Below are 25,262 nucleotides of genomic sequence, written 5' to 3' on the forward strand. Positions count from 1 at the left end.
TATTGTGAGACAAGTATTTTTATGGACTTTGTGCAAGTTTCCATTTGGATCAAAGCAGGAAATTTAAAAAAACACACAATTAAAGGAATGTCGACTGGCATTAAGGAGTCTAGAACTACACTTGACTCAAGGAAACCCATTTTCTTGACCTTTTGGGAACAGAGAGACCAGAGGAAAAAAAACTCATCACCTTTAACATGTCATTTTAGTATACGCATATACTTCTACCAGGAATTTATGCCATACCTACTGATGTTTAGGAGAGAGCCTCACCTGCTTACTGATTGGCACTTTGGAGTGTATCAGTATGGAGACATCACAGACATTCATAACCATCACATCACTCAGCTGAGATGAGCTAAAAGAAGATCATCACCTAGCCATAACTTCAGCTCAGTCATGTGTGAGTTTATTGTCAACTTTCAAAAAGGAGACAGAGTTTTGCTGATAAACTTAGAATTTAGGGAACACAAAAGACTGATGGAAAACTGCTCCTTACCGGGTTGTGAAGATAGTGGGCAACTTCTTCATTTTTCACTGGAGGTGTCAAATTGATAGTCCTAGTGAAGCATATTAAAATGTACTTGGGAAATGTTTAACAAAATAAATAAAAACACAACATAATTAACATTAATATGTGATTTCTAAATATGCAGGCAGCAGAATCCATTTCTACTTGACTTTGATACCACTGTTTTACAGAATAACCCCCAGAAAAAAACAGGGACCCAAAAAAGACAACACACCACAAATACTTAATGTGTTAGTTATATGTCCTGATGAGAAGGTGGAAACAAATAATGTAACTTACCTCAGCAGACTCCTTTGTCTCAATTCTTACCCTGAATGGGTGCTGCCTCAAACAAACTGAGACCTGGGGAAGACCTTAGCTTAAAAAGGCCAAGGTTTCCCACCGTTTCTGGGGGTCACCTTCAGTCATCCAGACCAGTGCCTTGCCCCTGAACTCAGATGATCCTGAGGAGAGAGGCTGATGACTTTGCACAGCCCTGTCTTGCTTAAATCCAATTCACTTGCAAGTCAAGACAACATCCTCCTGATGTCATTGGTCCTCTTCAAGAATGAAGGACACACAATGGCACCTAGCCCTTTGTCATTAAATGGGTATTGCCTCAGACAAATTGAGACCTGGGAAAGACCCTAATTTAGAAAGGCCAAGGTCACCCACTGCATCTCGGGCTATCTCCAGTCTTCTTGACTTTTATCTTGCCACTGGATTTTGATGACTCTGGAGGAGAGAGGCTGATGAATTCGAGCATCTCTGCCTCATTCAAATCTAATTCATGCATAAGTTAAGACATCACCCTTGTGATGTCATTTGTCCTCTTTGAGAAAGAAGGACGAACAACAACAACAAAAGCCTGGCTTGAAAGAAAACAACTCTTTCAAAGGGGGAGCTACTGAGGGTAGACAGAAAATCAGTCCTCAAAAAAAGTAATAGGGCCCACAAAGAATTTTATGAGGGAAGAGGAGGAGTATTTGTAATTTAAAGCTCTGCTTGTCTGCTTGTTGATAAATGTTTATTCATTTATCTGTGATACTGAGATTTGGAAACTATGCTGGGCAAATTCCACTCTTGTTTGGCATTACCATAATACCACAGATAGTAACTTTCAAACTGATGTTTTTAATATAAAGGTTAAAAAATCTGCAGAAGGAAGGCTGGTTCCAATTGCTTGGTAAATAGCATTTTTTAAAGGTGGCTCTCAAAGTATTAGATAATAAGTACATAGTTCTATTATGCATGTTAAATTCAGCATATTGCAAGCTTAAAAGTAGATTAATCAAAAATGGAGATTAAAATGTTCATAAGGACAAAAAATACCACTGATATTATTCAACAAGAAATTGATTTAGCCTGATAAATGATTTTTCTCAAGAGTATGGGACAAAGCCATTCCCCAATTGATAAATGGTCAAAGGATATGAACAGGCAGTTCTCAGATGAAGAAATTAAAGCCATCTATAGTCATATGAAAAAATGCTCTAAATCGTTATTGATTAGAGAAATGCAAATCAAAACAACTCTGAGGTACCACATCACACCTATCAGATTGGCCAACATGACAAAACAGGAAAATGATAAATGTTGGAGAGGATGTGGGAAAATTGGAACGCTAATACATTGTTGGTGGAGTTGTGAAATGATCCAACCATTTTGGAGAACAATTTGGAACTATGCCCAAAGGGCTACAAAAATGTGCATACCCTTTGATCCAGCAATAGCACTTCTAGGGCTATATCCCAAAGAGATCAAACAAATGGGAAAAGGACCCACATGTACAAAAATATTCATAGCAGCTCTTTTTGTGGTGGCAAAGAATTGGAAATTGAGAGGATGCCCATCCATTGGGGAATGGCTGAGCAAGTTGTGGTATATGAATGTAATGGAATACTATTGTGCTATAAGAAATGATGAATAGGCTGACTTCAGAAAAACCTGGGAAGACTTATATGGTCTGATGCTGAGTGAAGTGAGCAGAACCAAGAGGACTTTGTATACAATAGCAGCCACGTTATGCAATGACTAATATTGTTAAACTGAACCCTTCTCAGCATTACGAGGATCTAAGACATCTCCAGAGGCCTCGGGATGGAAAATGCTGTCCACATCCAAAGAAAGAACTACGGAAGTCGAATTGCTCTCACTTATTTTTACCTTCAGTTGAGTTTTGTTTCATCTTTCTGATAATTCCTCGTATTGGTTTTAATTTTTACTTACAACTTCACTAATGTGAAAATATGTTTAATGGGTATGTAAATGTAAAGCCTATGTCAGATTGTGTGCCGTCTTGGGGGGGGGGAAAGGGAGAAAAAATTTTCAACTCAAAAGCATATGGAAAAAAAAATTTAAAAAAAAAGAGTATGGAACAATAATTTGTGGAACTAAATTAGAGACAAGTTGGAACTCCCTGGTTTCTAAAGTTTTTGCCTTTAGTGGATTATTTCAATACACTCTTGTGAAACTCAGTTTTCATCAGACTTCTGAATAAACACACACAAAAGCTCCCACAGTCATTTATGAGAATTTATTTATTCATGTGCAAAGTTTTATTTTCAAAAGAAAAATAAAAAAGACAGGAAAAATCACTAAAACCTTTGTTTCTTCCAGCATCTGTCTCTCTAATGCATGATTTTTGGAGGAGTTCATTATCTCAGGTTTGGCATCTGTTTTCCCATTTTCACAAACAGGAAATATGTTTACAGCAGGTTTTTAAAATGTTGTGGGCTGTACAATTAAATCTTTTTTCCTTGGCACTGTAGGGTCATAAATAAGTGATGAGACTGTACCAAGTAGCAATTTACCTTTTATTATCAAAAACAAAATTTAGATATTTATCTAATTTTAATTGAGAATATAACATTCTTATAAGAAGTGACCTATGTTGGGTTAATATTTATTGGCTTTTATATCTGTATTTTGTTTGTCAGTATGCCAATAAAAATTAAAATCAACATGCTTCTCTGTAGTCCAACTATCAAAGCTACCTACTGTGTAGAGTTGAGTAGATAACAAAGATATCTATATGGAACAACATTATAGCCCCAGAAACCATTATTATGGCATTGATTACATCAGTTTCCTAATCAGATCTCCAATGCTGGTCAAAACAATTTTATTAACAAAAAAAAAAGCAGAACTGTTATATACTTCATTAGATATCACACAATTGTATGTCCCACACACATCTTAAATGCAATATATCCAAAAATGAACTCAGTATATTCTTGCTCTGCCCTTTCTCTCTTCCCAACTTTCCTACTACTGAGTAGGACACCATCATCCTCAAAACCTAGGTGTGATCCTTGACTTTTCATTCTCTTTCACTTCCCATATCCAATCTGTTGCCAACTACCTTCACAATATCTCTTTTATACACCCCTTTATCTTCTTTGATACTAACACCTCTCTGACATGAGTTCTATTCACCATATTTTTTAATTATTACAATAGCCTTTGAATTTGTCTCCCTGCCCTAGGTTTCTCCCCACTCCAGTCTATCCTCCCATTTGGCTGTCAAAAAGTATAGGTATGATCCCATTACTCCTAGTCAATAAATTCCAATGCATCCCTATTGACACCAAGATTGATTTAAAATTCTGTTTGGTATTCAAAGTCAACTAGGCCCTTCCTACTTTATCTATCCCACATATTCTGAGATAAAGTAACAGAGACTTCTTTGCTATTCCTTGTATAGAACCTTCCATTTCACCCAGCTCCAGGCATTTTCACTGACTGTTCCTCATGGCTGAAATTATCTCCCCTCACATATCCATCTCCTGACATCTCTGGTTTCTTTCAATTTCCAGCTAATATCCCACAGTCTATAAGGAGCCTTCCTGATCCTCCTTAATCCTTAGTGCCTTCCTTCTGTTAATTATCTCTAATTTGTCTTGTGTATTTGTTCATAGTTGTTTGCACATTGTCTCACACATTAGACCGTGAGCTCCTTGAAAGCAGAAAGTGCTCTTTACTTTTCTTCGCATCTCCGGTGCTTAGCACAGTGCCTGGAACACAGTAGGCACTTAATGTATGCTTGTTGACTTACTGACAGTTGAAAACAGTTTGATGTCTCAAGGCACCACTATGGTAGAACTTTACGCTTTTGAATAATCACCTAGTAGTTTGCTACTCTGTAAAGTCAACATGGCAATAATTAGCTTGTGCAATTGTGAGAAGCAATCTCTAGGGGACTGTTGGATACATAGGAGGCACATTATCATAATACAAATAGAAAATAATGAGTTCTAGAAAGAGCATGTTGAGCACCTTTGTGGCCTAGGTTATATTTCTCCATCTAATGCTACATAAACCTTATGTACAAAAGGACAGAGTGATCCTTAAAGGTATATTCTTGTGCGCATTTCTTTGCCTTCTGGGATAGGATGGCATCACTGGATTGAGTTTGTGGGTGTACATTCAGTCATCACATGTTCCAGGTTTGGTTCTATTGTGCCACATGGGTCATTCAAGTGCAAGTTCAAGTTTTCTGAAGTCAAGTGGGAAGAATTGTAGATAATTTCATTGAAATCTGACTTGATGTAGACTAAAGGTGAATTATTCAAGGGATACTCAACTGAGGCTTGAGTGTTTTCTCGAGTCATTCCCATATCTTTGCTGTGCTCTGAAGGTGATTTCCTTTTCATTCGTGTGTAGCTTTTATCTTGATTCTCCATGCCTTGTTCATTTTTCAAAAATCTTCCAAAGAACCAGATGAAAAAGCCAAACCACACAAAAGCTATTAAGCTTGGAACAAAAGCCAGACATTTGACATCAAGACTTGCTCCTACGTATCTGCTATGCAAGAACATATCTCCCTCTGCATAGGTTCTATTAGTCCGAGGGTTAGTGTTATTAGATCTCCATTCCCAAGATAGCTTGGTTCTGTTTAAATCCTTTAAGCTTTCTGCATCCTCCACAGTATAAATCTTTTGTCCAGGACCAATATATTGACCATATTCATGTGGCTTATAAAATATTTGGTTTTTCCACATATTAAGGTCCAAAATTAGGACGAGGAAAATGATGCCATAGTTAAACCATTTACCTGTTTTTTTAAAAAAAAGTCTGAATTAATAAAAGAATCACAAAATATATTTTAGAATCACAGAGTTAAAAGGGAATTCAGAGGTCATCTAATTCATATTGTACCAGAAAGGGAATACTCTCCATAACATTGTTGACAAGTAATTACTTAAAGTCTGCCTAATAATATCCAGCGACATAAAACTATCTCCCATCATGCCCCATTCCATTCTGCTGAGATATCTTGAAAATCATGGGATGTACAAACTAGTAGACTAATGAGAAACCATTCCATACTTACACCTGGGCAACATTTCTTTTAAATAAATAGTCCCAGAGGATAATGGGATTTATTGCAAAGGCAATCTACCATAATCATTTATTGTTAATATGTAAATAATTCAGACTCCTTGAAGAGTGAGCTGAGAATAATAATGGATGAAAATGATCATTCATTTCAGCAGACCCTAAGCCAAACCCTAATAGGCAACTGGTGACACAATGGATAGACTTCTAGGCCGGGAGTTAAGAAGAAGACCTGAGTTCAAATATGGCCTCTAACATTTACTAGCTGCATAACTGAGCAAGCCACATAATCTCTGTTTGCCTCGATTTCCTCAACTATAAAACAGGGATAATAAAAGCAACTACCTTGAAGAGTTGTTATGAGGAAATATGAGAATATTTGTGAAGCACTTAGCATAGGCACTATATAAATGTTTGTTTTCTTCCCTTCTCTTCTCCTCAACCCCTAATAATCAGTAATACAAAGTCTGCTTGACTTATTTCAAGCAACAATTTAAAAGGAAGAAGACTTTGCATACCATACCTTAGGTGGCCTGGACCCTCTACAAGCTCAAGCTTAGGAAGGCAGGACTACTGATGAGGTTATAATTTGTACAATCAACTAGCGCTGGCACAGGGCAGATAGGACAGGAATTCTCTTTCCTCTATTTTGTTGTTGAAAGTGTTCAGGGATATACATTTTCAACTTAGGATTGCTTTGTCTGCATCTCAGTGGTTTTACTATTTCCTAAGTTGTCATTTTCTCTGATTAAATTATTTTTTGTTTTTATGATTTATTCTTAGACTTACTCATTCTTTAGGATAATATCAGGATTCTTTAAAATCATCTTTAAGATCATAGTTTCCATTTAAATTTTAATCCGGAACTTCTTAAAATTGTCTTTACTAATTATTTTTCTTCTACTACAGGTAGTAGAAGATTGCTTAATATTTTGGCTTTTCTATAATTGTTCATAAGGTTCTTTATGCAGTAATGTAAGGTCAGTTTTTGGAAAGGTTCCATGAGACAATGAGAAATATACATACTTATGATTCCCATTTAACAACTGGAAGAAACTGAAGAAGTTTATACCTATCTTTTCTAAAATTCTATTCATGCCTTTAACTTTTCCACTGTTTATATTTTTGCTAAAATTGTCTAGGTCTAAAATTAGTATATTGAAGTCTCCCAAAATTATCCTTTTAACTATCTATTTTTTCCTTATACCCTAGTTAACTTTTTCTTTAAGTATTTAGATGCAAAGCCATTCAGAGATATATGTATGTATGTGTGTGTGTGTGTGTGTGTATAATCTTTGTATATATAATTAGTATTTTATGTTATTTTTGTATTGTTATTATTCTATGATGCCTTTATGCATAATGTAGTTTCCCCACTTAGCTTTTCTAATCAAGTCTATATTTATTATAGCCTTGTCAGAGAATGATTGCTGCTCTTTTTAAAAATTTATCTGAGGCATAATAGATTGTACTCTTCTTCTTCTAGCACACTCTATGTAGATCCTTTATGTTTCAAGTGTGTTTACTGTATACAATATTTATTGCTTTCTGTTTTCTAATCCAGAAGGAGCTACCTTCCTCCATTTCATGAGTGAGTTCATGAGTTTAACACATTTAAAGTTATGTTTATTAATTATATTTTTACTTTGAGCATGTTCTATAGTAGTGTAGAAAACAAAGTGTCTTTATTCCTACACACACACACACACACACACACACACACACACACACACACACACACATACACCATTCTCTCAGGGATGGAGGAGAAGAATGGGAACAATAGTAGTAATGTGAAATTTCAGTAGTTTGATCCAAGACCCAGATCACCCTTCATAATCAACCCTCCATAGTTAAATTATATTTTGCTTGTGATTTTTTCCTCCCTTCCCTACTCTATCCCTCCTCTTAAATAAATTTAGAATTATGGATAACAGATAAAGCAATTTCAGCTATCTCCATAAAACAACATTTCAAAAACCCTAAAAATGTAACAACCCAATGAACTAACAGCAGAGAAGGCCAATCCCTAATCTACAAGGGCTGCATAAAGCAAGTCAACAGCTCACAATAGAACTCATAGAGAGAACTGAGGAATAGAGGGAACTGGAGTAGGCCACCAACCATGTGTGTGGACACATGAGGCCTGAATGAAAGGAGAATGGCATCCAGATGGGATCAGATCACTTAGGACAGAGGCTGAGGCTGATGGAAACTGGGAACATGGGACAAGTACAGCTTGGACATCGGAGGAGGATGAAGCAACTTTGAGGCTCAGACCTCAAGGAAACTGCCATCAAAGGGGAAGGAATAAGAAAGCAAATTTGGTGGGAAAAAACACAAACTGAAATTACTAAAGACAGAGACCTAACAATTCAGTTAAACAATCTGAGCACAAGCAAATAAACCAACAGGGATGATATTATTAAAAGAAGGAAATATGGCCTCTGTATCATCTGAATCAGAACATGGAACCACAGCAGGATGTTCCTGAATAGTTTCAGAGAGAAATAATAAATTTAAAAGAAAATTTTAAGGCCTTCACAGCAGAAATAATCAGTAGAATAAAAAATTAAAAAGAAACTTCAATACACAGTGTAGAAACACAAGTGAGAACAATGGATTGGGGATGCAAATATATAGAAGTAAAAGACAATATGGAAGAAGAGACGAAATAGCAATAATTATAAAAGAAAACATAATCTTGATACAAGCAAAAATATTGATGTTGAAAACCGGTCAAACTGAGCCAACATAAGGATCATAGGTCTTCCAGGAAAAAAATATGATCAGTAAAAAAAACAAACCGTAAAACCTGAACTCCAAAACACAAGAAATAATTTTTGAAAATTGTTCTGTATATAATTGCAAGGATCCACAAATCACTTCCAGAAAAAATCCTACATGAAAAAATATAAGACATAATGGTTAAACTTAATAATTCCAATGACAAGTAACAAATTTTGCAAATGACTGGGAGAAAAACCTTCAAATACAAAGAAAATTTGGATATCACAAAATTATTCTGAACCCATGTAAATTGGAGGAGGAATAATGAAAATAATGAAAGGCAAAGGTTCTAATGTAATCCAAGATGACTGACAGTGCAAATCTAAGATTATGAATGAAAAAGATGGATGTTCATTAATAACAGAAGCATTTCTACAAAGAAAATCATACAGGAAGAAATTATTTGCTTTGCCAACACCTTAGATAACAGAAACAGAAGAATAGATTTATTTATTATGTATAACAGCAACCTAAGAAAGAACAGATTATGAAACAAATTACTCCAGAAGAAAAGTGAAAAAAATCTAAAAAGAAAAGACATCTATGAAGTTAATAAAACAATAAAATAATAGAGAGGTCATTGTTAAATTTTTTTCTAAAGCAAACAAGGAGACAAGGGTGAAAGCAGAAATCAAATAGAAATGATGGTAGTGAAACAGGCCAGAAACATAATGCACTAAGCCTTACAGCACCCCACCTATACAGGTGAATCACTGTTTTGTTTTGTTTTTATGGAACTAAACTGCAGAATGAGAAGGAATATAAAAGGGGGAAATGGATGCATGAAAATAGAAGAGAATGTGTGTTGTACTTTAATCAAGTCAACAGTTAACAATGAAAGGATAATAACTCCTAAAATCTCTCAAGAATAAGAGGGTTTACAGAATAATGGATGAGGAGACCAAAGAAAGAATAAATATAAAGAATAAAAATCTGGAATAAATAGAAAATGAAGAAGAATAATGAAGAAAATAAGTGAAAAATCTTTTTAAGAAAATTATATAGCAAATAAAATTTAAAGCCAACAAGCAAAAATTGAAGGGAAAAGAGGAAAGGAGATTTTACTTGATTAATTAATTAACAGAAGATAATAGGGGGATAAATAGAAAACTAAATAAAAGAAGGACTTCACAATAATTGAAGCAAAACTCCAAAATTAAGGAAAGAGATGAAAAACAAGAGTGAGGGTATTGAGAGTGAGGGAAAGAGAGCCAGTGGGAATCAGGTTGGTTTAAAATAGATTATGTTAAAATAATTGAAGAGACAAAGTACTATGTAGAGGAAGAGGAAAAAACTTTAGGGAAAAAAACTAATATTAGAGATAGAGGAATATAGAGTTAATTTTGATAATTTCAACACAATTGGATTAAAAAATCCAATAAAACAAAACAAAAAAGGAGTGAAAGATTGGATAAGAAAATGTAGACCTAAAATCTGTTGTTAAAAAGAACCACAGCTGAAAAGCAAAGACATACACAGAATAAAATTAAGGGCTGGAACAAAATTTACTATGGTCTATGTAAATCCGAAAAAGTAGGAGCTGCAATCATGCTATCAGAAAAAGCAAAAAAAAACCAAACAAACTTTTTTAAATATAAAAAGAGATAAACAAGGAAATTGCATTATTCTGAAGGTAACAACAGATAACAAGCTAATATTATTATCAAATTACATCCTCCAAATTCCTTAAATCAAAATTCAAAAATTAACTTAAATACAAGTGGATATATAATTAAAAAACAATATTAGGGCAGCTAAGTGGAGCAGTGGACAGAGTACCGGCCCTGAAGTCAGGAGGACCTAAGTTCAAATCCGTCCTCAGACCAAACACTTGACACTTTCTAGCTGTGTGACCCTGGGCAAGTCACTTAACCCCAATTGCCTAAAAAACAAAACAAAACAAAACAAAAACCAATATAATAGTCGTAGGAGATTTTAATGCACATCTCTTAGTTTTGGTCAAATCTAACAGAAAGATAAACAAATGGGAAAACATGGAGCTTGTTACTTACCCCAGATCACCCAGCTAATAAGTATATGAGGCAGGATTTGAACTCAGGAATATCTGACGTCATTACTCATGCCCTGTCCAATATACATATCACATTTTATATACACACACATATAATTATAATCATTATTATTAGTTTCCTCAAATTATGGTTTATGCCACTTTAGCAGCTAAACAAATTATGGTATTTCAAAGTAATAAAATATTAATCAGCTATAAGAAATAATGAAAGGGACAGTTTCAGATCAACCCTCCCTGCCAAGCCTCAGCCTTGGATCACTCCTACCATCTGCTGACTTCACTTTTACATATGCAATCAAAGGTGGAGAAAATCACACAGCTGTTTTGATAGGATCCATTATAAATTTATACTATTGTCAGGATCCTCATGCTAAGACCACCCCTCTCTTCACACCCCTCTTTTTACTATGAGGAGACACCTTGTTTTCCAGAGCTAAAGCCCAGCAAGCAAGCTGTGCTCTGAGTTTGGCATAACAACAATCCTTTGTGCTCAGCCTCTGGATGAACTCTGCTGCAGCTGAATTACAGAGCTGATGTCCTTGCAAGCAGCAGTATGCCCAGTCATGAAGCCCTGCTATGGATGAACTTTTTGTCACTAGGCAATCTTGCCTCATTGTTGCTGTTACTCCTCACCACTGTTGCTATACCACACTGTTTGGTTCTTTGTGTGTGTGTGTGTGTGTGTGTGTGTGTGTGTGTGTGTGTGTGTGTAAAATCAAAGTTTAGCCTCACTGTCTTGGGGCTCTTTGGCACGCATGTCTAGTTTCTCTCCTCCAATGGAATAATGAATGCATTTTGCTTATAACCATTGTTAGCTCTTTGGTTTTATTTATTTTATTTTTCAGAGTTAACAGGCAGGGTAATACCTGTGTGAGCTCTTTGATATTTTTCAGAGTTCACAGTGCTTGCATAACCTCTGTGACTCTTTGGTCATTTATTTTCAGAGTTTGACACTATACATCCTCAATAGATCTCATATCACTCATATGCTTTCAACCCTCTTTCACGTAAAGAGGTAACTTTCCTCCTTACCAAGGCTAACCCTTACATTTGCACAAGTCTTCCTATTCCATCCTGCATCTCTGTATCCTACAACAGATTACCCCTCTATCATCTCCACTCCAATATTTATTTTCAATTTCTCTCTGTCTCTGGGTTACTTTTCTACTGCCAAAAAACATGCCCACATCTTCCTCATCCTCACAAGATATGACTCTTGTGATCCTTCAATTCCTGCTATACTCTCTACTGCCCTTTGTGTCTAAACACCTTAAAAAGATCATCTACAATAGGTACCTCCTCCATTCTCTCTCCTCTCATGTTCTTCTTAATCCCTTACAATCTGGCTTCTGACATCATCATTCCAAAGTAAACAACAATCTCTTAATTGTCAAATCTAGTGATGTTTTCTCAATCTTTGTTCTCCTCAAACTCTCTGGAGACTTCGACAGTGCTGATCACTTTTGTCTCCTCTTCTTCTTTTTAGATTTTTGGAACAGCACTCTCTCCTGGTTCTCTTCCTACTTACCCGATTATTCCTTGAGTCTCCTTCCCTGGATCCTCATCCAGATTATTCTCACTAACCATGGGTGAGGCTGTTTCCTAAGCCTTCTTCTCTTCTCTCTCTACTATTCCTCCTGGTGATTTCATCAGCTCTCATTGCTGAAATCTACCTATCCTTCCTTAACTTCTCTGCTGACCTCAATCTCACATCTCCAACTGTCTTTCAAATATTGGACATCCAACATGTTCCAAAACTGAACTCAACTTTTTTAAAATGTATATCTTTTTTAAAAAATGATTTTGGGTACAGTTGAGCTCTAAGCTGTTTCTCTCCCTCTCAAACCTGCACTGAGGATGCAGTGACACTAGCTTCCTTGCTGTTCTCCAAACAAGATATGCCATCTCTTGTCTCTGAGCATTTTTTGCTCATTCTCTCTGATTCCTGGAAGGCTCTTCCTCCACATTTCTGCCTACTGGCTCCCTGGTTTTCAAGTAACAACTAAAATGTAATCTCGTATAGGAAGCCTTTCACAAATGCTTTTAATTATAGAACCTTCCTTTAGGTATGTCCTGTTTTCCCATACATAGTTTGGTTGCAGATATTTGCTTGCTTGTTGTGTCTATCATTAGATTGTGAGGTTCCTGAGAGCAGGGCTGTTTTTTGCTTCTTTTTTGTACCTCTAGCACTTAGTACTGTCTGGCACATAGTAAGTACTTAGTCAATGTTTATTGACTGATTATATGAACTGATACAGAATGAAGAGAGAACTAGAACAATCTGTACAACACTGAAATCAACATTAAAAGCTATTAAAAGGTTATAGCTAATCAATGGCTGGCCAACGATGATTCCAGAGGATTGATGATGAAGCCTACTACCCACTTTCTGAGGGGTAATGGATCCAAGATGAACCCATACACTCTTTGATATGGCAAATGTGTGCGTTTGTTTTCTTTGACTACTCATATCTGTTACAAGGATTGTGTTTTTCTTTTGTGTGTGTGTGTGTGGGGGGTTAGATAAGAGAGCAGAGCTAGTGATAGTGTTGGCTAAAAAAAAGAAAAGAAAAGCATGCATTAAAAATCCACAGAAGACAACAGAAAGATCCAGGGAAAATGCAAACCAGCAGGCCAGCTTTGAAAGTAAAATATTAGATTTACTGCATACTCTTTTTTTAAAGCATGCTAAACAGAAGATCCATTATTTCACATATAATCTTTTATTACTTTGCATACTGAAGTGTGCACTCTCTCTCTGCCTCTGTTTGTCTCTGTCTCTCTGTCTCTGTTTCTTTCTCTGCTCCTTATTTGTTAAAAATGAAATGGCCATGACAGAGGGGCCATTTCAGCCCTAAAACATACATTCAATATTTCGCTGAGGTCAGGAAGATGAACAGATGGTAACATGTCCTATTGGCAAGCTACATAGTGTCCTTAAGTTTCACGTGGATGCAAACTGAGGATGGAAGAAAAAAGTAAGGAGGGAGCAAGAGTTGCCAGGAGGCTGCACTGTATATTGTTGTTTCAATCAGAGCAGTATTCATAATCTAGCTAACTGAAGAAGAAGTAGTATGGTCCCCTCACCAAGATGCTGAATTATCTTTCAGTTGGAGAAACAAAGAGGAGGAAAATGTGATTGGATTGTACAGTTGGCATTTTACTGATATAAGAAAAACCTCCTGATAGTACTTCATTTCTGCAATTTATGCCTTCTTTATTTAATCCCTCACATTGTTGCCTGAATAATCTTCATGATGTACCACTTAGATCACTTTTCCACTCAAACACCTTGAATGGCTCCCCACTGCCTAATAAATTAATCTCCTGAATCAAAGACTTCACAATCTGGCTCCCAAATACTATCTCACAATACCTCTCTTTCATGTACTCTGAGTTCCAATTAAATCAGAATAATATCTTGTTTTTCTTCTCATTCCACCTTTAAATTTAACCATGTTTCTTTTCATTCTATTCCCATGCCTGGAATATACCCTCTCCACTGAAGTCCATGAACCCCTCCTTTGTAGTTATCATATCCTCCCTTCCATCAAGCTTATTTGTGTACATTCCTACATCCTTGCACAAAATCCAATTCCAATGGCTCATTTTAATGTGGATGTGACCCTAGTTTCTCACATTCTATGTCAGTGGAGCATAAGTGCTAAGAGATTATACCAAGCAACTGACTGACTCTACTTTCTAAGGACAAATCTAGCTAACTATAAGCCACAGGCTGGATACTTAATGATAAATTATTTGTCCCTGAAAATCCATGTTATAAAAAAATATGCAAAATTGGTCCCAGTCCTGTTTAAAGAAAAACAGATCAAAGGTTTATCAACCCTACAGTAGTCTTAAGTGAATATCATGAATATTTTCTTCAAGAGCAGAGTGGAGAGGTACGAGACATGAAAAGCATCTAGTTTATGATTTATTTTTTAATTTTTTTTTAGTTTCTGGAATAAAACAAGCATTTCCATACCATAATACAAAAAAAGGTGATTGCCCATGAAATTGCAAATTTACTATGTGCAACTTGCTGTTCCTCTCATATATAAACAACAAAGTTATTATGTAAATTTCCTTTTTTTCCCCTTTTTTCTTCCCTCCCCCTCACCTCCTGCCTCAGAGATGGCTACCATTAGACACAAATAGGTGTGTGTGTGTGTGTGTACATATATATATATATATATATACACACATATATATACGCATATATATATACACATATACACACACACCCATATATATACACATATATATATATATATATACATATACATATATACATGTAAAATTATTCTATACATCTATTTATCTGTTCTTTCTCTGGATGCAAATAGTGTCTTCCTTCATATAAACTTTGTAGTTAATTTGGGTATTCATGTTAGTCAAAATGACTTATTTGATCGAAGTTATTCTTCAAACAATATTACTGTTACTGTATACAATGTTCTCTTGGTTCTGCTCATTTTACTCTTCATTACTTTGTGCAAGTCTTTCCATGTTTTTCTGAGATCACTGAACTTATCATTTCCTATAGCACACCACAGTATACCATCACAATCATATACGACAAGTTGTTTATCCATTCCCCAATTGACAAGCATCCCTGCAATTTCCAGTTCTTTGTCACCACAAAGAGAGCTGCTATAAATATTTTAGAACATACAGATTCTTTTCCATTTTCCCTAATCATCTTTGGAAATATACCTACTAGTGCTATTGCTGGGTCAAAAGGTATAGGCAATTTATTAGCTCTTTAGGCATAATTCAAGATTGTACTCCAAAATAGTTGGATCAGTTCACCAACAATTCCACCAACAATGAATTAGAGTCCCAATTTTTCCACATCTCCTCCAACATTTGTCACTTTTCCCTTCAATCATTTTAGCCAATCTGATAGGTGTAAAATGATATCTCAAGGTTGTTTTAATTTGCATGTCTCTTATCAATGATGATTTAGAGCATTTTTTCATATGACTATAAATTGTTCTGATTTATTCATTGGAAAACTGACTATTCATATGCTTTGATCATTGATCAGTTGGAGAATGACTTATAGATTTGTCAAAGTTCTTTGTATATTTCAGATGTGAGACCTTTATCTGAGAAATTGTCTATACACTTTTTTCTCAAATTTTCTGCTTTCCTTCTGATCTTGGCTAAATTTGTTTTATTTGTACAAAACCTTTTAAATTTAATGTAATTGAAATTATTCCTTTTATATCTCACTCTTCTCGCTATCTCTTGTTTATTCATAAATTGTTTCCCTATCCATAAGTCTGATAAGTAATATGTTCCATGTTCTTAAACTTTCTTGCAATAACTCTCTTTATATCTAGGTCACATATTCATTTTGATCTTAGTAACCTGTGTAAGATATTGGTCTATGCCCATTTCTGCCACACTGTTATCTAGCTTTAACAACAATTTTAACCAAATGATGAATTCTTATCCCAAAATCATAAGTCTGTACACTTATGAAATACAAAGTTACTATATTTATTTGCTGTTGGCAAATTGTTCTCTGTTCCATTGATCTACCTTCTTATTTTGTAGTCAATAACAGATAGTTTTGATAATTACTGCCTTATAATATAGTTTAAGATCTGGTACTACTAAATCTCCTTCCTTTACATTTTTAAAAACTAGTTTCTTGGGTATTCTTCACTTTTTGTTCTTCCAAATGCATTTTGTTATTATTTTTTCTAATTAAATAAAATGGTTTTTGGTAATTTAATTGGGAAGGCATTGAATATATAAATCAGTTTAGGTAAAATGTTCATTTTTCTTATATTGGCCCTCCCCATCCATGAATAATTAATTTCTCCAATTATTTAAATCCGATTTTATTTGTATAAAAAGTTTTCATAATTTTGTTTACTTAGTTCCTGTGTCTGTGCTCCTAGGTGCACTCCCAGGTATTTTATACTATCTAGAGTTATTTCAAATGGGGTATCTTTAACTATCTCTTCTTACAATACTTTGTTTGTGATCTAAAGGAATGCTTACAATTTATGTGAATTTATTTTATATCCTACTACTAAAGTATTAATTTTTCAACTAAATTTTAGTTGAGTCTTTGATACTGTCCAAATATATCATTATATCATTTGCAAAATGTATAATGCAAATTTATAATTTTATTATAGTTTGACAGGAAATGATTAGTTGCCGGTGTGGGGGCAATTTCTGAACCAAATGGGAATAATCACACCATCAATTTATAGTAAAGACTTGGATTCAAGCCCCACTCCTAAACACATACTGGCTAGGGAACCTTGGGCAAGTCGCTTCTCTGGTTCTGAGTTTTCTCATACATAAAATATGAGCATTGAACTAGATGGCTTCTGAGGTATCATGACTCTATGATCCATGCTTTCTCAACTTCCTATTCCCTAAGGCCTTGTGCCAAGTACTTGCATCCCCTCTCTCCTCCCATGAAATCTCTCTCTCTTCTCTTTCTTTTATTATCTTCTACTAAGGGCTCTTGAAGGTCTTGCTTGCTAAGCATGCACTGTGGCTCTTCTGCTATTGACAGGAGAACAGGGGACTGGAAGCTTCTCAGCTCTTTTGGTTTCTCCTTGCCTGCTCTTTATGGCTGCACTGTACTGCTCACTCTAGAAGGGTTAAGTTTTTTCATCTTTTTCTTTTTTTGCTTCTGCTCATCTCTCTAACTGAAATAATTTACTTCAAAGCATAATTCCTCTCTCTATTGTCTCACTCATTATTTTTTTAAATTGCTCTTCTTTTTTTTAACTTCATAGTTGAAGACTATAAGATCCTTTCCATTGCACATGAAGCATATTAGGTTGTAGAAGCTATTTCTGAAAAGGTTTATATATTTGTACTAAGCTAAAAATTTTCCAAAGCACTCTATGGATGTATTGCAGTTTTGCATCTTCCTTCTTTCCAGTTATAAATAGCCTTTTATTCCAGGGTATTGCATGTGCGTTATTATAGTTAAATTCTAATCGGTAATGTTCTACTGAATGATGCCAAAGATTTTCAGGATCCTGGTATCAAAGGAGGATGATGAACCCTTGGTTCAAATAGCCTAAATCAGTCTTGATAGCACTCAGAACTATGTCCATGCTGGTCAATACCAAACCTATACTGAGGCATTAGTAATCTGAAAGCTGGAGCTAACCATCTCTCCCCCTTCATATGCTCCCATGAATACCACAGCCCTCCTAACTGAAGGCACAGTAGCATTAGCAAATGAAGGAAGCAAGTCAATAGTTAAAATAGCAGGCATTTTTATATTTTACAAAGCTATTTCCTCATAACCCTGTGTTGTGTGGCTCAGTCATGGAAAGGGTCTCATAGTCTTCAGTCCAATTCCCTCATTTTAAACATTTTACACATTTTACTGAAACTTGAAGAAGTGACTTGCCCAAGGGCAAAGTGGTAGTAAGTGGCAGAGCTGGGATTTAACCTGTCTTCTAACTCCAAATCCAATTTTCTTTCTACTGTATCATATTACTCAAACTCTTGTTCCCTATCAATACTCCCTATCAATATTCCATTTCTCCATATACAGGTTCTCTCTGTGCTGACAGACTACCTCCATTTCTGTAATTCTCATGTGCCCATACCAATTCTTTTCATTCAGCCATCCTCTCTCACCCTGAACGTTGTTTGTAGTTTAACATTGCTAGTCAAATATATCAGAAGATAATGTGTCATGCTACAAAAAGTAATAAACCAATTATTAGAAAATCTGGGGTTTGAATCCTAGCTCTGCCACTTAACTATGTGACCTGGCACAAGAGACTTTATCTTTCTGGGACTCAATTTTCTCCCATGTAAAATAAAGGGAATAGATAAGTTATTCCAGGAGTGGGGAATCTGTGGCCTTGATGTCACATGTGGCCTTCTAGGTCCTCAGATGCGGCTTTTTGACTGAGTTCAAGTTTTACAGAACAAATTCTTCTATTAAGGGAATTTGTTATGTAAGCTTGGATTCAGTCAAAGGGCCACACTTGAGGACATAGATGACCACATATGGCCTCAAGGCCACAGGTTCCCCACCCCTGATGCTATTCCCTAGGGTTTTTTCTAGTTCTATGTTCTGTCATTTATTACACACACACACACACACATACACACAAACACACATCTGCCTCCACCAACATATGTATGTATGTGTGTATATGTGTGTGTATTTAAAGATACATATGTATTTATGTACAGATGTATATGTAGTTATACATATATGTGTATATGTTTGTATGTATCGGTAGTTTATTATGCATCCCACTCTCTGGTCACTTCATCACTTTATTTTGCATGGTGCTGTCTCTGACTTCTTACTTAACTTAAACACTGTGCTGTGTTAAGATTCTATGCGGGAAAAAATCTCAAACCTAACTTAGGGACGTGTTGGATGAAGAAAGGTGTTTCATGCTTAACAACTACATATTCTGATATTTTACTTTCCTTAATAAGAATGTAGGAGTTATTAGAGTTCATTAACTCTAATAAAACAGAGCTCTGAAGAAGTATTACTGATTCAAAACTTGCAGTTCATGTGGAAGTTAGGATTCATCTTCCTGCTGGGACTGTTTAAGTATACTGAGCCTATAACATTTCAATCTTACAGCACAGTGGGTAAAACATTTCAGGTAATTCTCCTTCGTTTGTGCCTACTGTCTAACAAAGTGAAAGCCTAAGTGAAAGTCTTTCACCAGTCCCTCAAAATTATATCTGGCTTTTGTGAAAACAAAAGCCAGATTGGCCTTTGTGACCCTTCAGCTGATTAACACTATGAAGAGAAAACTAGGGAGGACAAAATAAGATGGAAGAGGGAAGGTAAGTTAACTACTCTCCAAAGCTTCCAAACCCACAGTTATCCTACCAGGAATCTTTGGCATGTGTCCTAGGATACAAGTCTGTGTCTTATATAATCCAAACCAGTTTTAAACTGTACCAAGTTAAAAGAGATAATGTCAAAGCTCATATTTTTCTCGACCATCCCTACTTTGAAAAACCCCAGTTTCAGAAATTCCTGTGTCTTAAAGTCCTGCCCTGTGTCCCAACATTGAATGAATTGCCTGCCTTGCCTACTTCAGGGAAATAGGTTGACCTTAAAGAAATATCAACTCCAAAGATTCTCAGTAACAAAGTATATAGGCACTATGGTAGGAAATAATAAAGATATTCTGTGTTGCTCATAAGCCTTTGAAAATATAATGCTAGACAAATTATTTTTATCTCAAACTGAAGTCAGTTATACACTGCCTTTTATATACAATATATGCTATAGATGTAATATATGTCTATATATAATGTAATACTGGCATTCAAAAGTCATGAGCTAAGCATTCTTACAGCTTACTTACTTACTTTAATTCCATTTTCTTTCTCTATCCAGCATTTTGCACTTGAACGTAATATTTCTTACAAGAGCTATAATGCTCAAAGTAAATATTACTGAGATGACAGACTAGTACAATTTAAAAACAGAAAACAAAGATTCCTTATGTTGGTAAGACCAGATGGCCCAGGCAAGAGTCACCCAAGGGGAAGTGCTCATGCCATGCATATTTTGGCTATCTGAGAGTTCCATTTAATCATTAAAGCAATTAAATGGGTACTCAGAAACTGTGGCCTGTGTGGAAATGATTGATTTATCCTAATATGTATATATTTATACATAATACATACAGAATGTGTTACATATGTTATGTAATATACGCATAAATATATATGATAGATGGGCTTTATTAACTTTGAATATAAATAAAAACTTGATGTATTATCCCTATCCATGGGCTTAGTCTCCACTTTAGAAATATTACCTTACACAAAGTCTAAAAAAAAAAAGTAGACTATTTGGGAAGCAAGGGTTCTATCAGTATTCAGATTTGTTCTGCTTGGGCTATTTTTTTTTTTTTAGGCAATTGGGGTTAAGTGACTTGCCCAGGGTCACACAGCTAGTAAGTGTCAAGTGTCTGGTCTGAGGCCGGATTTGAACTCATGTCCTCCTGACTTCAGGGCCAATGCTCTATCCACTATGCCACCTAGCTGCCCCTGCTTGGGCTATTTTAAGCAACAGTCATTAAGTTTTCATTTTAAGCACTCATTGCTTAAGTTCTCCAGCATGGGATAAGATATTGAGCCATTGCCCTTAAAACACATACTTACACACACATGCTCATATGTACACACACACTTTATATGTTAACAGAAACAAATGTAGCCTGTTCTTTATTTATGATCATTCAGCTCTCCACTTTGTGTTAAAAACTGATAAAAAAACTTAATTTCAGGCAGCCTTTCTAAGACTAGAATGACTTGGATGTCATGGAAGGCTATCATCATAAATTATCATAAATCAGACTAAAACAGAACAAGCAGAATGAATCTAAAAATGAAACAACCCATGGATTTACAAGAGAACCCTTTTAAACAAAGGAGAATTATTTATCTTTAGCAGCAACATGTATTATTTAAGGTGACAAGGAGTTGCTAATTTCTTACAGAGAAAATTTGCTTAAGCTTTAGTACCTTCTTTTAATCTCATCAGTAACCAAAGAGGGGAAATGAAGAGAATGTGTGCTGAATTACGTATTGTAAAATAATTTATTTCCCCCAAATAAATAGGACAATATATTCTGATAGGTAACCAAATGTGTTTGTTGAGGTTACACACCTGTTATATGTATTCGGTATTCTTCCTTAAAGATCATCTGGAACAAAGGAATCTGGAACTGCATATGAGGTGTGTGTAACCCAGGAAGATTTACATCAACATCTCCCATGAAATGTGGGAATTCCCAATCCTATTAGAGAGAATGGACAAGAAATAATACATGTGATTTATTTTGCCTCTACTTCACAAGTACACAAAAATTGTCTTGTCTAAAGCACTTACTTTTTAAATAATTTAAAGACAGACAACCTTATGAAGTATTGATTTAAGTTGTAAGATGTCTGAATAGCTATTTGCATATTAAGTAACTGGTGTCAATTAGAGTTTTTTTCTCCCTCCAAAATTATCAGAGGAAACCATATTACCAACAACATAGGAATAATTTTTGGATTATTGATGTTTATTCTTTATATACTGGGGAATAATCTCCAGGAAAATTAAATCACCTTGTTTTTAAACAATAGGAAAAAAACTGATAAAGGTTGTATTAGAAAGATTTGAGTCCCATCCTAAAATCATACTGGCAGGATAACCCTTGTTTGGTCAAAAGTGAACCCCTTGGGAACTGCTGTGAAAAGGTGATGAGGTGAACCTGATCTGGTTCTCTCCTTTAATATTTTTATGACATGACCTTTAATATTCAGATCCGTAGCCCTTTAGAGCTGATTATGGTATAGATGGAAGATTCTTAAAGTTAAAAAAGTGGAATGGATAAAAAGAAAAGATCTCTTTTCACATTTTACTAGAAACTGAGATGGGGGTTGTTACACCTTCACCTTTAGCTCTTGGGGGGAAAAAATCATCAAGCGAAGGCAAAGCAAAGCAAAGCAAAGCAAAGGTACTATGGTCTTTAGACATGATACATTATCTGCTACTTCTAGCTACAGACTTTCCTTAAATAGTAAAAGAAACATTAGATTTTGAAAAAAACAGTTTCTTTGTCTTTCGTTTGTTCAGACTATGTTAAATGTTTTACCATGTGAAAATGCTACCTATTTTATTTTGGTATATCGATAATTAGTAATTTCTCTAGAGACATATCATAACACATTTTCCTGTTAAAAACATTCTAATGCAATTTTAAAATCAGAGCTGATATCAAGTTGAAAATAATTTTGCTTTAAAACAAGATACTTCAGATTACTCCTTAAGTTGCAGTCTTATGTCTATAAAATAACCCAGAATAGAAATTAAATAATGTTTTCATTTATTTCTACTGTTGTCGCAGTGTTTTCTTTCACATCAGTTAGCAGTACATAATCATTCAAATTTATACATATTCATAGAAATTTACTCTCTACTTTTAGTTTAGTTTTAGTTCCTGACGTTTTATACATAATCAATGGTAAGACATTTGGATAATAAGAATATGAGGAATATGATGAACTACAATGTCAGTAAAAGTGGGTAAACAAAGCAATAGCAAATTAAATATTTAGGTATAACTATTCAGATATTTTTTAAAAATTACTCCCTCCATTCTAATAAGAGTACACTGAAAATATTTAGAATACAGGACATATCTGACTCTTTAGGTAATAGGAGGCTCACCTTGATTTTCAATCACTTCTATATGTTTAGGTATTTTTTCCTCATGAGCTTCACAGAAATGTTAAAATCATAAAATGTAACCAAATAATAGAATTACAGGGTTTAAAAGAATCACAAAGGTAATTTAGTTATGGTTTAGAAGGGGAAAAAACACTGCCCTTGAAATAAAATAAAATCTTGGTTCAAGTCCTAAGCTCTGACCTTTGACAACCGAGTTATCCAGGGCAATTCATTTCATTTAAACCTTTCTGAATCTATTTTTTAATTTATTAAATAGAATAATAGCATATTTAATAGTATTTTCTATAACCTGCTTCACAGAACTATGATAAGGAAAGCATTATGTAAACTTTAAAGGACTATAGAGATGTGAGCTACACATTGTTAGCTTTTTCTAGTCCAATTTGTAATCAAAGGATCCTTCTGACCTACAAAATCCTAAATAAACGGTCAGGTAACCACTATCCTTATAGAATCCATTTAAAGGTTTTCAATGACTGGAAACCCATTATCCCTCAGGCCAAACATTTACATTTTTAGATATCTATAATTGCTAGCAAGCACTTAAAAAAATCCAACTGAAATATGCACCCTCTCAGCCTTCTAGAACCAAGCAAAGAAAATCTAATCTTCCTTCTATGTGAGAGGCCTTAAAATATTTTAAGATAATTAACATATTCTCCCTAACTCTTATCTTCTCCAGGATTAACATCCCCAATCCTCCTAGTGTCTCCTCTTACAGCAATTTGAATTGTCTCATTATCCTAGTTTTCCAATTCGCATTTCCAGCTTTTCAACATCTATTCTAAAATACAACTCCCAGAACTAGAAATACTCTCAATCTGGTCCAATAAAGACACAGAGATTCTCATTTCTCTCATTCTGCACAATACATTTTTATCAAGGCAGTTTAAGATTAAATGGTAAAGGGCTTCCATGTCACACTGCTGACATACTGAAAACATTTAGATATTTTTCACATCTTGTTTTCTAGATGTTTCTTCCTTACATTGTACCTGCTAAATTTAGTTTTTGAATCCAAGTATAATAACTTACACTTATCCTTCTTACATTTCATATAGTTAGCTTTGGCCCTCTACATTGATCTATTAATATTCACGGATCCTGGTTTTCTCAAAGGTTTGGTGGGAATTGGGATTGGGTCATTTTTAACCTGCAAAATATTACTATAGAAAGATCACTGGATTTAGCATCAGAGGATAGGCTCAACTCATAATTCTGCTACCTGCACAATTTAGGACAAGTTATTTAACCTCTCTAGGCTTCAGTAACCTTACCTATAAGATTACGATGTAATGCGATTTAAAATACTGTCTACTTATTAGTATCCTACTATATCTTTTTAGCAATTACTGCAAGCTTTGTGGCATTCACTGTTACTTGGTACAATATCCTAGATAGATTAGGTATTTTAGAAATGCAGAGTTGAAATTTTACATGCAGGCTATTCATGCCTTTACCTCACTGAATAAATATCCCTCCAAGTTGGAACTGATATATTAATCAATGTACTTTGGGTTTAAATAAGAAACAAATTCTAAATCCTCTTATAATCTAACCTACATCTTCAAATGTAATGAATTCTTTAAAAGCAGCTATAATTGTTCACGATCTCCCCACTTATCTTGAGTTTCAATTACCTATTAAAGCTGTTCTATCTTCAATCTGAAGGTCATGCTCCTTAGCAGAGAAAACAGAAGCAAAATAGGAGCTTTCTTTTCATTATCCATCTCACACATAACAGGGAGGGATTGTACACCTACCTGGATCTTCTTCTTTCTGCTAACATAATTAAAATCTCTCTACCATATATTGTAAACCTTAGCTAACGTTGGATCTTCTTCATGCTCTCCTTACAAGAGGATCCTGTAACTTCCTTTCCTTCCAACTATTATATTCGTGATTTTAAAATCTAAGTTTAATTATAATATCCATGGTCTGTATGGAAAAAGGATTTGATTGTCTCAAGGCAAATGGGAGACAGCCTGGTGGTAGAGTGTCCTGAGGACACTGGGAAGCCTGCCTATCAGAGTTGTTCCCTGGGACAGTCTGGAGGCAGTTGGGTAGCAGTGGATAAAAACAGTAGGCCTGGAGTCAGGAAGCCCTGAGTTCAAATCCACCCTCAGATACTTACTATGTGACCCTAAGCAACCTTTATCTACCTCAGTTTCCTTGACTATAAAATAAGGATAATAGCATCTACCTCACAGGGTTGCTGTGAGGATGAAATGAGATATTTATAAAGTGCTTAGCACTTTAGTAGGCTCTTAAGTAAATGTTTCTTTCCTTCTTTCCTTTCCTCCTCTTTTCATGTGGAAGCCCAGCCTCACAGTAAGTTGGTAGCAGAGCCTGGA

General features: G+C 35.1%; 1 protein-coding gene across 6 annotated transcripts in view; it reads right to left on the reverse strand.

Annotated features, from left to right (window-relative positions):
- Positions 1-3,032: 3,032 nt before the first annotated feature.
- TMEM117 (transmembrane protein 117) overlaps positions 3,033-25,262 on the reverse strand; it is a 190,273-nt gene continuing 168,043 nt past the window's right edge. For 5 of the 6 annotated variants that reach the window (XM_020973675.2, XM_078156471.1, XM_020973680.2 and 2 more), the window contains 2 exons: positions 21,337-21,466; positions 3,033-5,567 (listed from right to left, as the gene is read on the reverse strand). In XM_020973675.2, coding sequence (XP_020829334.1) covers positions 4,912-5,567; positions 21,337-21,466 — 786 coding nt within the window. In that variant the 3' untranslated portion in view covers positions 3,033-4,911. The remainder of the gene's footprint in view (positions 5,568-21,336; positions 21,467-25,262) is intronic. The other variant, XM_078156483.1, reaches the window with a different exon arrangement.

Source organism: Phascolarctos cinereus, unplaced genomic scaffold (genome assembly GCF_003287225.1).
Source record: "Phascolarctos cinereus isolate Bilbo 61053 unplaced genomic scaffold, phaCin_HiC Scaffold_1;HRSCAF=81, whole genome shotgun sequence".
Lineage (NCBI taxonomy): Eukaryota > Metazoa > Chordata > Mammalia > Diprotodontia > Phascolarctidae > Phascolarctos > Phascolarctos cinereus.